At 40.0% G+C, this 16,035-nt stretch overlaps 1 protein-coding gene across 1 annotated transcript in view; it reads left to right on the top strand.

Moving 5' to 3' along the window:
* Positions 1-16,035, top strand: part of PDE11A (phosphodiesterase 11A) — a 420,247-nt gene that overhangs the window by 143,774 nt on the left and 260,438 nt on the right. The window contains exon 3 of the mRNA XM_025274296.3: positions 6,146-6,235. Within this exon, the coding sequence (XP_025130081.3) occupies positions 6,146-6,235 (90 nt within the window). The remainder of the gene's footprint in view (positions 1-6,145; positions 6,236-16,035) is intronic.

Below are 16,035 nucleotides of genomic sequence, written 5' to 3' on the forward strand. Positions count from 1 at the left end.
TTGCCAGGAGAATCCCCATGGACAGAGGAGCCTGGTGGGCTATAGTCCAAGGGGTTGCAAAAAGTTGGACATGACTAAACAACTAAGTTATGCACAACTCAGCAGAGAGATAAGGCTATTGGTTAATGTGACTGGTACCTGCATAATTCAAGTGCTCAGCAGACCAGAGCCTCTAAAAAGTCCAAGAGATTAAGTATTTGATACTGAACTGCAACTTGCCAGGAATTGAACTCAGCCTGTCTATCATGGAAAAGCTTGGAATATCCATACTCTTTGGAATATTTTAGCCAATACTAGCTTAAAGGAGAGAGCTGAGAATAGTGGAAGGGTCCTCACTCCAAGTCTTCTGGGGGCCCAGCTTTAATCCCCAGGGCAGAGGCAGAATCTCTAACATCCCCCCTCTGCTAAGAAGGGGAAGTGGAGGAATAGTGACCTTTTCCTTCCTTATTTGCCGTCTTGTTCTCTCTCATCTTTTGTGAGTAAAATTCTCCTTCCACCCATTCTCTTAGGGTCTTCATTCTTAAAGTAGGCAGTTTCAAAAAGTATGTGATTGGATCATCTATTACAGATGCCAGTGTTTTATTTAAACAAATTTGTACTTTACGCCTCTGTATTTTTTAGAGACTTTTCTTCACAGAGGGCACAGCTCTGAGAGGAAAAGGCACACTTCAGCCAAAAGTATATACTTTGGTGTGATCTGATAAGATACATTTATTATTCTGATTCTTGAAATAAAAACCTGACCTATTGTAGTTACTGAATTTGCATAGAAAGATTACAGTGAACTAAACTATACCTCTGGAAGCAGGAATTTCTCCTGGAGTTTCCAGAAAGCTTCAAACTAATTTTTCACTATTTCAAGTATTCTATTTCTAAAAGATGTGGAAAGTGTTTCATTATGTGAAAATCCTGTGACTGGTTCCTAATTTGATGCTTTATTTTCCAAATTACTCTATTTGAAGAGTTTATTTAGCTTTTGAATTACAACTGTTAGAACACCCCCAGTTCCAAATCAGCAGGGCTTAAATCAGCAAAGTGCCTTATAGTTAATGCCTCAAGGCAGATCTCAGGATCTGCACAGAAAAGCAAGGTGTAGGTCGGAAAACCTCCCCCCAACCACATTAATTTGGCTGACAGTGATGGGACACCTCCAGCTGTGTTGCCTCCGGGAGTGGGGTTCATAAAGGGGATGGCCCCAGGCCTCTCGCTGCAAGCATCCATTGTAGACCCCCAGTGTTCTTTAATGATGTGTAATTGGACCAGACCAGACCATGGGGCTTGAATGGCCTTTCTCTGCAGTCAAAGGGCTCGGTACCTACTGTCTTTCTTTAGGACATTGATGGACAGCCCCAGTGCTCAGATTTTATGTTTATTAGTGATACTTTTCATGAGTTTCCAGGGCTAAAGTGACTTTTTCACACTGTTTAATGATTTTCAGTTTAACTCCCTTTCTGAGTGGGATGTTGTAAAGATTAATTAGCCAGTGTTCATAAAGTGCTTTCAAGCTGAAAAGTGCTGCACAAGGGTGTACAGACTCATTAGCTTCTTAGTCATTAAGGCTTTTTAGACCCTTTGGCCTTCAGAAACTAGATGGTGAAGACCAAATTAGTATTTTTTTCTTGGAGGAGGGGGACTTCAGAAAGAGCAGAATAGAACAGTATTTCTTTTTCTAAAAAAGACATGTTTTGCACTGGAACTGAGAAAGGATATAAAAAATTTTTTTCATTATCTCCTATTTCCATAATGTGTCAGCTTTTTCTTACTCCCTTCTTTCAAATTGTATTTGACTGTTTCTCCTGCATATGTATTAAGAAATTCTATACATTGTTGTATAGGGATGGTGGTGGGGGGTGGGTGGAGGTGGTGGGGGGCAGGGAGGCCTGGCATTCTGCTGTCTATGGGGTCGCAAAGAGTTGGACGTGACTGAGCAACAACAACAGCGATGGAGCTGAGTCTGACCCCAGAAAGTGTTGAATTGTGCCAGTGAATGGCGCAGTATAGAGCATTCCCTTTGTAAGTAAAGATCTTCTTTTAGTTTATAGTGTTTCATGAAGGTATGGTATTGCCTCCATCCATAGTAATCTTTAGATATATAACATACAGGATTTTATATATATATGTCATTGTTAAGTTGCTAAATCATGTCTGACTTTTTGCAACCCCATGGACTGCAGGGCAGCAGGCTTCCCTGCCCTTCACTGTCTCCCAGCGTTTGCTCAAATTCATGTCCATTGAGTTGGTGATGCTATCTAACCATCTATATATATACATATGTATGAGTTCTATATAATTCAATTAAAAGCATTTTATTGCAGGTGGAAAAGTACAAAAAGACATAAAAAGATTCTTTAAAAAAAAAGACAGAGATGAATAATTTACCAAGAATTATATTGACAGTTGACTTTTCAACAGCATTTACTGCACATGATGAGGGAATGTCTTCTAAGTACTGAGAGAAAACAGCTGTCAACTTAGAATTGTATACTCAAATAAATTAACTTTTAAGTTCATAAAATAAAAACATTTTAATACAAAACAAAGCATTTACCACCAATGCTGAAGAATTTTCTAAAGGATTGTCTTCACAAAGAAAGAAAATTATCCTAGAAGGAAAAATGAGATACTGGAAGAAATGAACAGGGAAAAATTGGTAAACATGTGGACAAATCAAAATAAGCGTGCCTAATAACAACAAAACAATGTCCAATTTGTAGTAGCAAAACAAGATAGAACTAGAAAAAAGGTAACAGGAAAAAAAGAGTATATCAGGAAGTAGTACTGAGAGTTGAAGCATTCCAAAGTCCTTACCTTATTTGTGAGGAGACTAAAGATGTTAAATTTAGATTTTATCAAGTATGTACATAAAATTTCTCTTAAAGGAAGCGTAATGTAGTAAAGGGGACAATCAGTGGAATGAGGAAATAAAATCAGTAGCAACTGACTCAGTAAAAAAGAGAGTAAGGAAATTTGATATTGACTTTAGTAATTGTTTGTGAATCTCTTGCCTTAACATGACATATACTAAGTAGCTATGTGTGAACTTCACACACACACACACACACACACACCCCTACAGGGAAAATGAAAAAAAAATAGTGATGTGTGAACAGGTGGTTCTGGCTTGGGATAAGATGTTTAATAAGAGCATCATACAGATTACATAGGGCATGCGTTACAGGAGAAGAACCTGAAATGTAGGGAACCAAAATCTTTTTTAATAGACAGTAAACCTGCCTGGCCTCTGCCTCAGAGAGAGGCATTGTCTTCATTATATTGCGTAGTAAGCATTTCTGCTCTTTGTTCTGTTTTACAAGACTGTCAACTATATAAACACTCTGGAAAGATGAGCCGTTGCCTTTGTTTGCAAGATGTGCAGAAATGTGAGAAATACATGGAGAATATTTCCCAACGACTTTGATAAATTTGTGAAGCCTCCGTTTTCTCATCTGAAAAGTAGAATGAATAGTATAAGTATGTAGTTGTGAGGATCAAAGGATATAGTGCATATAAAATGCTTAACATCATATCCAAGGACTTTGTCAATATAAGCTACTATTATAAATGATTATTTTTTGAATAATATATGAGTGTGTTTATTGAATTCTTTGTTTTCTCTAATAAATTGTGAATCTCTATGTTGTATACCTGAAACATATAATACTCTACATCAACTATATCTCAGTAAAAGCAACTGGGGTCTCAGCATTAGCTTCTACGGCCTTCTGAATCATTAATACTTTTAGGGACACTGTCAGAGTTAAGGATGCCCAGGTAGCCAAAGCAAGATTTTAATAGGAAAGAAATGATAGGAATTATGAAGTTCCCTTTATCTTTAGACCACCTCCAGCCCTCTACAAAAGCACCTCCCACTCTAAGTAGCCTCATTCTGGGTGTCCCAGTGTTGCCGAAATCCTGGGCTCTGTTCTCTGGTTCCAAACTGAAACACAGAGACAGCGTTTTGGGTGAAGTGGAAAAGAGTAGCTTTTATTGCTTTGCCAGGCAAAAGAGGCCACAGGAGGCTAGTGCCCTCAAGACTGTGCCCTCCCTTGGGAAAAATAGGAAGGGGTCTTAGAGTTCAGGAGGGGAAGGGAGTGCTGCAGATAAGAAGTAGGGCAGATGCAAGCTTGCACTCTTCCTTCCTGTTGGAAAGCCTTTACGTGGTCAAAGTCGGGGTCAGGAGGTCTTGGGAGGGTTCCGGCAGTCCTTGAGGGTATCGCATCTTGACTTTTTATCTGGAATAAAGAATACTCACAAAAGAAGGGAGTGTTAGGGAGTTCTTCCTCAGAGAAGCAAACACCAGGTGCATTGTAGAGCTCTGATTAGAAAGTAATTGTTTTCAAAATGTAATTAAGTAAGCAAGAGAAACATTTCGGAGAAAATGGATGAGTGGGCTTAAAAGAATAAGGCCTAGCATATTGCAGGCTGCTGCTGTTGAGTCGCTTCAGTCGTGTCCGACTCTGTGCGACCCCATAGACGGCAGCCCACCAGGCATCCCCGTCCCTGGGATTCTCCAGGCAAGAACACTGGAGTGGGTTGCCATTTCCTTCTCCAATGCATGAAAGTGAAAAGTGAAAGTGAAGGCGCTCAGTCGTGTCCGACCCTTCGCGATCCCATGGACTGCAGCCTTCCAGGCTCCTCCGTCCATGGGATTTTCCAAGCAAGAGTACTGGAGTGGGGTGCCATTGCCTTCTCCGATATTGGAGGCAACCTTAACCAATTTCTACTAACACCATGAGTGTCTCACACCTGCTGCTGTGTGGATCCTCCCTTGCTGTTTTCATCCCTCACCCCAGGGAGCTCTGCACTGCCCTCTTCTGGGCATGGAAGCAGCTGCTCGGTTTTGCCACTGCTCTGTACCTCTTGATATGGCATCGTGTGTGTGTGTGTGTGTGTGTGTGTGTGTGTGTGAGAGAGAGAGAGAGAGAGAGAGAGAGACTGACGGTCATATAAAACATGCCCACATGCCCTTTTGCCTCTACTTCAGAGAAATCCCAAAGCATTGTCTCTTGTACAATGCCCTACATTGTAAAGAGTTTAGGGAAATAATTATTTTGGCTTTTACTTGAGACATTTCCTCTCTCATAGAAGCAGAGATTCTGGAGACCAATTTGAGTGCGAGTGCCAGGAAGTACTGGAAATCACAAGACCTAGACCCCCTATAATAAGAAAATTTATGTTAGGATCAGGCCTGTCACACATGGCTGTTCGTTCCCATAGGAAGAGTGCTCACCTAAAGGATCCCCAGCCTCTCCTCAAACCAGCTTCTGTGGCACCAGCCCGCTGATTTGCATTCATGTCTAGTTATGTCAATGGCACCCCACTCCAGTACTCTTGCCTGGAAAATCCCATGGGCGGAGGAGCCTGGTAGGTTGCAGTCTGTGGGGTCGCTCAGAGTCGGACACGACTGAGCGACTTCACTTTCACTTTTGACTTTCATGCATTGGAGAAGGAAATGGCAACCCACTCCAGTGTTCTCGCCTGGAGAATCCCAGGGACGGGGGAGCCTGGTGGGCTGCCGTCTATGGGGTCGCACAGAGTCGGACACGACTGAAGCGACTTAGCAGCAGCAGCAGCAGCAGCTAGTTATGTCAACAGAAGAGTGGGTTCAATTTTAACTCTTCTGAGTGAGGCTCCTAGGCCCCCTGGTGCCTTGGTTCCTACTGGGACCATCCTAACAGTCATACTCAAGCCTGAAGCTGGCAGGGTTCTAGGGTCAAGCTGAGATCCCTGCTACTGATACATATGTACAAAGAAGTTGGCTTATATCCTGCCTACTTCCAAGTGTGAGTTTGTGCCTTGCCTTAAATTTTAAATATATCAGACTGCCCCCGTTTACTAATTTTTCATTGATCAAGGAAAGTATACAAGATGCCTTTTATACACAGTTCCTGGGTCATAGTTATCACAGCCTGTCTCTCATTTTATGTCTTCACAGATGTGACTGTCCCTAGTTAAAACCCAAGACTACAGTATAGTTAATGCTGAAGAATATTCTTTCTGAAGTTAAGATATTAGCATCAACAACACTATATTCAGCCTCTGTGGTTGGAAAAAAAAGGTGTTAAAATCAGGCATGTGAAGGAAATGTGGAATCTGGCTCCGTATTTTTATGGTTTAATGTTCTCAACACTCTCTTTGCCCCCAGGTCATGCAGATGTATCTTCCATTTTGTGGAATCGCCATATCTAACGCTCAGCTCTTTGCTGCCTCAAGGAAAGAGTATGAAAGAAGCAGGGTGAGTAGAAAGAAGAATTGCTGACAGCCCTCAGAGCTCTTTGTCTTTCAAGTGTCTCTGAGTCATTATGTATTTTAAAAACAGTAGATGATCTTTGAATAGTACAGAAACATTTTTTTTTAATCTGTATAATCCTTCAAGTTTGTGGTTGATGATCACTTTAAGCAATAAACCCAAATGGAAGTGGATATAAATCCCCTGTTGTTGTGTGGGGGAAATAGCTTCTTTTAAAAAGGAAATTAATTTTACATCGATACTACAAGACAATAGATATATTCCAGCTTACTTACAGTTTTGAAATAATAACACAAATTAGTGATCTTTTTACAATTTAGTTCCTTTAAGAAGCAAGGTATATTATAGATGATTTCACCCCAACTCTCAAATTATGTTTGTGAATTGAAAATTTTCCTGGAAGAGGATGATAATGCTGCAAATACCAGCTTATAGGATTATAAAGAAACATAGTTATAGGGATTACTGTCATATACCTTCACCAGTTGTAGGGCTAAATAGTAAAAAACAAAACAAAAACAAAGACTGGTACTCAAAAAATTGCTAAACAATCAGTTCAGTTGCTCAGTCGTGTCTGACTCTTTGTGACCCCATGAATCGCAGCACACCAGGCCTCCCTGTCCATCACCAATTCCCGGAGTTCACTCAAACTCACGTCCATCGAGTCTGTGATGCCATCCAGCCATCTCATCCTCTGTCGTCCCCTTCTCCTCCTGCCCCCAATCCCTCCCAGCATCAAAGTCTTTTCAAATGAGTCAACCCTTCGCATGAGGTGGCCAAAGTATTGGAGTTTCAGCTTTAGCATCATTCCTTCCAAAGAAATCCCAGGGCTGATCTCCTTCAGAATGGACTGATTGGATCTCCTTGCAGTCCAAGGAACTCTCAAGAGTCTTCTCTAACACCACAGTTCAAAAGCATCAATTCTTCGGCGCTCAGCCTTCTTCACAGTCCAACTCTCACATCCATACATGACCACAGGAAAAACCATAGCCTTGACTAGACAGACCTTTGTTGGCAAAGTAATGTCTCTGCTTTTCAATATGCTATCTAGGTTGGTCATAACTTTCCTTCCAAGGAGTAAGCGTCTTTTAATTTCATGGCTGCAATCACCATCTGCAGTGATTTTGGAGCCCCCCAAAATAAAGTCTGACACTGTTTCCACTGTTTCCCCATCTATTTGCCATGAAGTGATGGGACCAGATGCCATGATCTTCGTTTTCTGAATGTTGAGCTTTAAGCCAACTTTTTCACTCTCCTCTTTCACTTTCATCAAGAGGCTTTTTAGTTCCTCTTCACTTTCTGCCATAAGGGTGGTATCATCTGCATATCTGAGGTTATTGATATTTCTCCTGGCAATCTTGATTCCAGCTTGTGCTTCTTCCAGCCCAACATTTCTCATGATGTACTCTGCATATAAGTTAAATAAGCAGGGTGACAATATACAGCCTTGACATACTCCTTTTCCTATTTGGAACCAGTCTGTTGTTCCATGTCCAGTTCTAACTGTTGATTCCTGACCTGCATACAGATTTCTCAAGAGGCAGGTACAATCATGTAGAGGTTAAACATATTAGACTCACTCTGTTTTTAAATATAGGGACATTACTGTCACAATTTAGAAATACATTTAACAAGAATTTGTTCATAAAGGTTGGAAACCCTCAGTTGATTGGTAATCAAATTGATTAAAAGTTTCATTTATTAAGCATTATGATTTACAAATATTTCACAGGCAAGAATTGACAACTACAGCCATTTTCTTTAGCACAGCATATGACACCTTTTCTCTGATTTGGATCCTGTTTTCATCTTTAGCCCCATGTCTTACCCTTCTCCTCCTTTCATTGGGTGTTGAGGTCCTTTAATGGACCGGAACCTGATGGTCTGGTCCATTACCAATAAGAAAGTAAAGGAGAGAGAAAGAGGCTGATATTCCTTGGTTCATGCAGAAAGCCAATAAAGCCCCTGCACAGGGCTTGCTCTGTTCATGGAGGCCTCAGGCGCCCTCTCGATGGGGTGAAGGCGCAGAGCACCCTCTCAAGAGGGTCTTAGAAGCCCGGGCAGGAAAGTGAACTCAGAGAGCCTCTGCACTCCAGGGGATCAGCCTGAAAAAGAGAGAGAGGGGGAGAGAGAGAGAGAGAGAGAAAGACACAGGGACCAAAGCTCTGATGGAGCAAAGGTGTTTTATTCCACATTGTGTACGTATTTATACTGTCTTACATGATAGCTATTTTCAGCAGAGATAAAATCAAAACTTACAAGTTATCAAGGAAACATCAGGTCATCCATATGAAAGTGAGAGGGTTGTAAATAATCATTTTTACCATATGGTTCATAAAAAGGAAGAGGATACTTATCGCTGTATAGAAAAACTAACAAAGGAAATGCCTGGATCCCTCGGCCCCCGGGAGAGGCTTGCCTCTCCTCTTAATTCCTGAATATTCAGGAATTAATAAGGAACAGAGAATTCCTGACAGATCCAAAACAGCACACAGGAAGCCTCCTGTTACATGCTTCCTGACAATTGCACTCCAGCAGTATAAACCCCAATTTCCAGAAAACAGTCTGTTTCACTTTCTCATTCTCTTAGTAATATTTCTGCCTCTGCTTTCAATGCCTCATGTCAACCTTTTTCTCCTACTGCTTTCACCTTGCATTTCCCTGAAGACCCAGCTCAGTGTTCCGCTTAATCTTTCCTTCTTTGCTTATTATTTTGTCTTATATTTACTGCCATTGTTTTATTGTGGACCCTTATCACACTGTATAATATTGATCAATGGCCCTCCACTCCAACTACATTTTGAATTCCTTAAGGAACACTTCATGCATTATGAATCTTTGCATCCTCATGTATTCATTTACTCACTCAACAAATATTTATTTTGTGGTCCTCTTCAGACACTGTCCATCAAAGTCCCTGCCTTCATAGAACTTATCATTTAGATGAAACAATAGATAATAGACAAACAAATAAAAAATAATATAGTATCAGGTGGTGGTAAGTGCTCTAAAAAAAGAACAAAGTGAGATAATGGAATACAGACTGGTTACTGAAGGGTAGTTTAGGATGATGTTTATTTCAGAAGGTGATCAAGAAGGTCTCTGTGAAAAGGTAATATCTGAGCAGAGACCTAAATGAAATGAAGGAGCAAAGCCACACAAAGATGTAGGAAGAAGATTCCAAGCAGTGGAAATACCAAGTGCAAAGGCCCAGCTGTAGGAGAAGCTTCAGTCCATGTGTCTAAAGAGCAGATAGGAAAGACTTCAGATAGCCAAAACAATCCTAAGGAAGAAGAACAAAGCTGGGGCATCACACTTCTTGATTTAAAACTATTCTTCAAAGCTATAGTAATCAAAATAGTATTGTACTGGTATTAAAAACAGACATACAGACCAGTGGAATAGAATTGAAGTGAAGTGAAGCCACTCAGTCATGTCCGACTCTTTGCGACCCCATGGATTGTAGCCTACAAGGCTCCTCTGTCCATGGAATTTTACAGGCAAGAGTACTGGAGTGGGTTGCCATTTCCTTCTCCAGGGGATCTTCCAAAGCCAGGGATCGAACCGAGGTCTCCCACATTGCAAACAGATGCTTTACTGCCACCAGGTTAATTCCTGGAATAGAATTAAGAGCCCAGAAATACACCCATACATATAGAGTCAACATCTATTTGACTAGGGAGCCAAGAATACTCAATGGGAAAAAAGTAGTTTTTTTCAATAAATGGTTTGGGAAAACTGGATATTCACATGCAAAAGAATGAGATTAGATTAGACCTCTATCTTACATCACTCACAAAAATTAACTTGAAATAGATTGAAAGCTTAAACTTGAGACCTGAAACTGTAAAACTCCTAGAAGAAAATATGGGTGAAAGCTCCAGTGATTTTTTTGGGGGTCTGATATAAAAGCTCAAGCAACAAAAGCAAAAATAAACAAGTGAGACTACCTCAAACAAAAAAACTTCTTCACAGCAAAAGAAACAATCAAAAAATTCAGAATTAAACTATGGAATGGGAGAAAATATTTGCAAATCATCTGTATTGATAAGGGGTTAATCTCCAAAATATATAAGGAACTCATACAACTCAATAGCAAAAACAAAACACAACCAAAAAACCCCCCCAAAATCATCCAATTAAAAAATAGAAGATTTGAAAAGACATCTTTTCCAAAGAAGACATACAAATGGCCAATAGACACATGAAAAGATGCTCAACATCATCAGGGAAATGCAAATTAAAACTATAATGAGATATCACCTCGTATTTCTTAGAATGGCTGTTATCAAAAAAATAAGAGATAACAAGTATTGGTAAGGATGTGGAGAAAAGGGAACCCTTTGTACACTGTTGATGGGAATATAAATTGGTGCAGTTACTATGGAAAACAATATGGAGGTTCCTCAAAAAATTAAAAATAGAACTACTGTATGATCCAGCAGCTTCACTTCTGAGTATATATCCAAAGGAAATTAAATTGCAGGCTCAAAAAGATATCTGCACTCCCATGTTCATTGCAATATTATTTACAATAGCCAAGATATGGAAGCAACCTGTGTCCATTAATAGACGAATGGATAAGGAAATTGTGATACACACATGCACACAGACAATGGAGCACTATTTAGCCATAACAGAAGAAAATCCTGCCATTTCTGACAACATAGATGAAACTTGAGGGCACTGTGTTAAGTGAAATAAGATCAGTTCAGTTCAGTCTCTCAGTCGTGTTCGACTCTTTGTGACCCCATGAACTGCATTATGCCAGGCCTCTCTGTCCATCACCAACTCCTGGAGTTGACCCAAACTCATGTCCATTGAGCCGGTGATGCCATCCAACCATCTCATCCTTTGTCGTCCCCTTCTCCTCCTGCCTTCAATCTTTCCCAGCATCAGGGTCTTTTCAGATGAGTCAGCTCTTCACATGAGGTGGCCGAAGGATTGGAGTTTCAGCTTCAACATCAGTCCTTCCAATGAACACCCAGGACTGATCTCCTTTAGGATGGACTGGTTGGATCTCCTTGCTGTCAAAGGGACTCTCAAGAATCTTCTCCAACACTACAGTTTAAAAACATCAATTCTTCGGTGCTCAGCTTTCTTTATAGTCCAACTCTCACATCCATACACAACTACTGGAAAAACCATAGCCTTGACTAGATGGACTTTTGTTGACAAAGTAATGCCTCTGCCTTTTAATAAGCTCTGAGGTTCGTGACATTGTACAGGAGACAGGGATCAAGACCATCCCCATAGAAAAGAAATGCAAAAAAGTAAAATGGCTGTCTGGTGAGGCCTTACAAATAGCTGTGAAAAGAAGAGAAACGAAAAGCCAAGGAGAAAAGGAAAGATATAAGCATCTGAATGCAGAGTTCCAAAGAATAGCAAGAAGAGATAATAAAGCCTTCCTCAGTGATCAATGCAAAGAAATAGAGGAAAATAACAGAATGGGAAAGACTAGAGATCTCTTCAAGAAAATTAGAGATACCAAGGGAACATTTCATGCAAAGATGGGCTCGATAAAAGACAGAAATGGAATGGACCTAACAGAAGCAGAAGATATTAAGAAGAGGTGGCAAGAATACACAGAAGAACTGTACAAAAAAGATCTTCATGACCCAGATAATCACAATGGTGTGATCACTCACCTAGAGCCAGATATCCTAGAATTTGAAGTCAAGTGGGCCTTAGAAAGCATCACTACAAACAAAGCTAGTGGACGTGATGGCATTCCAGTTGAGCTATTTCAAATCCTGAAAGATGATGCTGTGAAAGTGCTGCACTCAATATGCCAGCAAATTTAGAAAACTCAGCAGTGGCCACAGGACTGGCAAAGGTCAGTTTTCATTCCAATCCCAAAGAAAGGCAATGCCAAAGAATGCTCAAATTACTGCACAATTGCACTCATCCCACATGCTAGTAAAGTAATGCTCAAAATTCTCCAAGCCAGGCTTCAGCAATACGTGAACCGTAAACTTCTAGATGTTCAAGCTGGTTTTAGAAAAGGCAGAGGAACCAGAGACCAAGTTGCCAACATCCACTGGATCATCAAAAAAGCAAGAGAGTTCCAGAAAAACATCTATTTCTGGTTTATTGACTATGCCAAAGCCTTTGACTGTGTGGATCACAATCAACTGTGGAAAATTCTGAAAGAGATGGGAATACCAGACCACCTGACCTGCCTCTTGAGAAATTTGTATGCAGGTCAGGAAGCAACAGTTAGAACTGGACATGGAACAACAGACTGGTTCCAAATAGGAAAAGGAGTACATCAAGGCTGTATATTGTCACCCTGCTTATTTAACTTGTATGCAGAGTTCAGTTCAGTTCAGTCACTCACTTGTGTCCAACTCTTTGCGACCCCATGAATCGCAGCATGCCAGGCCTCCCTGTCCATCACCAGCTCCCGGAGTTCACTCAGACTCACGTCCATCGAGTCAGTGATGCCATCCAGCCATCTCATCCTCTGTCGTCCCCTTCTCCTCCTGCCCCCAATCCCTCCCAGCATCAGGGTCTTTTCCAATGAGTCAACTCTTCACATGAGGTGGCCAAAGTACTGGAGTTTCAGCTTTAGCATCATTCTTTCCAAAGAAATCTAAGGGCTGATCTCCTTCAGAATGGACTGGTTGGATCTCCTTGCAGTCCAAGGGACTCTCAAGAGTCTTCTCCAACACCACAGTTCAAAAGCATCAATTCTTCGGCGCTCACCTTTCTTCACAGTCCAACTCTCACATCCATACATGACTACTGGAAAAACCATAGCCTTGACTAGATGGACCTTTGTTGGCAAAGTAATGTCTCTGCTTTTGAATATGCTATCTAGGTTGGTCATAAAGTAAGCGTCTTTTAATTTCATGGCTGCAATCACCATCTGCAGTGATTCTGGAGCCCCCCCCACCAAAAAACTCAGCCACTGTTTCCATTGTTTCCCCATCTATTTGCCATGAAGTGATGGCACTAGATGCCGTGATCTTAGTTTTCTGAATGTTGAGCTTTAAGCCAACTTTTTCACTCTCTTCTTTCACTTTCATCAAGAGGCTCTTTAGTTCGTCTTCACTTTCTGCGATAAGGATGGTGTTATCTGCATATCTGAGGTTATTGATATTTCTCCCGGCAATCTTGTTTCCAGCCTGTGCTTCTTCCAGCCCAGCATTTCTCATGATGTACTCTGAATATAAGTTAAATAAACAAGGTGACAATATATGGCCTTGACGTACTCCTTTTCCTATTTGGAACCTATCTGTTCCATGTCCAGTTCTAACTGTTGCTTCCTGACCTGCATACAGGTTTCTCAAGAGGCAGGTCAGGTGATCTGGTATTCCCATCTCTTTCAGAATTTTCTACAGTTTATTGTGATCCACACAGTCAAAGTCTTTGACATAGTCAATAAATCAGAAATAGATGTTTTTCTGGCACTCTCTTGCTTTTTCGATGACCCAGCCTGTATTATTTCACATATATATTGGATCTATGAAAGTGGTACTCAAAGAAGCAGAGTGTAGTATGGTGGTTTCCAGTAGCTTGGAGTGTCTAGAAAAAGGAGAGTTGTTTTTCAAAGTATACAGACTTCTAGTTATAAGATGAGTAAGTTCTGGAGATCTAGTATTCAGTGTGATGACTATAGTTAATGATACTGCATTATGTACTTGAACATTGCTGAGAAAATAAATCTTAATGCTCTTAACACAAAAAAATGTAAATATGTAAGGTGATGGATGTGTTAAGTAACCTTAGTGTAGTAATCATTTTGCAATATATAGGTGTATTAAATCATCAAATTGTACACCTTAAACTCACACAAAGTTTTATGTCAATTATATCTCAATAAAGCTGAGAGTGGGGAGAAATAATGTAGCTGGATAGTGAGAAGTGAGAGATTCTCCAAAAAATTTACCAGTGAAACATACAAGGCCTACTGATATGGGTAATGAATGAAAACAACTTTAGGCTTGTACAGGTGGCAAGTAAACAGTTGGATATGGGAGTCTAGAGTTTTGGAGAGATGTGAAGACTCGAGATTATTATTTGGGAACCATCAGCATATAGATCAGAGAAGGCGATGGCACCCCACTCCAGTATTCTTGCCTGGAAAATCCCATGGATGGAGGAGCCTGGTAGGCTGCAGTCCACGGGGTCACTAAGAGTCGGACACGACTGAGCAACTTCACTTTCACTTTTCACTTTCATGCATTGGAGAAGGAAATGGCAACCCACTCCCGTGTTCTTGCCTGGAGAATCCCAGGGATGGGGGAGCCTGGTGGGCTGCTGTCTATGGGGTCGCACAGAGTCGGACACGACTGACGTGACTTAGCAGCAGCAGCAGCATATAGATGGTATTTAAAACTAGGGTACAGGTGGGAAAAATATCTGGATAAGAGAAGGGAAAAGGTCCAAGGATGAGTCCAGGAGCAAAAGAAGGTCTGAAGAAGAAGGAGCTGGGGACATGCAAATGACATTGAGAAACAGGGAGTGTTCAACTGTGTGCAAAGCTTCCATGTGTGTAGCATTGTGTGTCATCCTAGATTTTCTTCTCTTTTTTATTTGGAGCCAGTCTGCATTGTTATTTGTGAAACTTTTATCACTTGTTAGTAAAGCAGCAATTTTTAATTAGAAACAATAAAATTACTATAATGCGATTTGTCAGTACAAAACTCAAGGCAGAATTAGTTTTTCCTCTGAGATAAATGTTCCTGTATATGGGTCCCAGAGGCCCCATCCATGCAGTCACAACAAATTGAAAAGTTAAATAATTGTTCAGTTAATATGATCCATCTGAAGAACTAGTCTGGATGATTAAGGAAATAATGTCCCCTCCCTTAATAACAGGGGATTTTGTTGGTAATTATGCAGACAGTTGCCTCATTTTTAATATTATATTTGCACATGAAATTACCACACATTGACCTCTTACAGCGATTTGCTGCCCAAATGCCAAATGGACAGAATACACTTAAAACTTGTAGTGTTTCTCTTTGTTTTGGAATCATAGAGCAATGCATAGCCCTTAGCCGTAGTCACAAGCTCTCTTTAGAGAAAACGCTGTCCAAGATTTTGGGTCTGCTTTGAGATGCTCAGGGAAGTAGACTCATTTCATGGATCCCTTAGCTCATTCAAATACTTTTCTACCTGAATAGACTCAGAGAAGAAATTCTCATGTTTCAAATGGTTTCAGGACAAATCAAATACATTACCAAAGTTGAAAATTAGTCAACACCACCTATCAGAATAGATGTGAATTTGAAAACCCATGAAATCCTTTTGTGACAGGTCAGACTGGAAGCATCATATTGAATTCTATTGAATAAAGCATCCTCTGGCCAGTTCACTGGCTGTGTGTAATTTTCTGATTGTGCTCTGATAGAGGCAAAATATCTACTACCTGTAAATGGCTCACTGTTCTTCAATCTCTAAATGTGTCCATGTAATTAAAAATTCTAAATAAATATTATTTCAGTGTATAAATTGCAAGCTATCTTAGCTGGATAAAATGACATGTTATCACAGTTTCATTTTTAAATGAGTATACAGTTTTCAAGTTAGAATTTAAGCTTTTTCTTTAATTTTTATGCTTTTTATTTTATTATTTAATAAATTTTTAATGATGTTTTCTTTTTGAGATGTATAATGGCATTTAAATATTCTCCTGGACAAATTTCTTGTGTAGAGGGATTAATAGGGGTTTTATATATATATATATATAATTATAAATATAATAAATATATATAATAATAAATATATTATATATATAATTAAAATATAATATAATATATATTTATATAATATTT

The sequence above is a fragment of the Bubalus bubalis genome, chromosome 2 (assembly GCF_019923935.1).
Source record: "Bubalus bubalis isolate 160015118507 breed Murrah chromosome 2, NDDB_SH_1, whole genome shotgun sequence".
Lineage (NCBI taxonomy): Eukaryota > Metazoa > Chordata > Mammalia > Artiodactyla > Bovidae > Bubalus > Bubalus bubalis.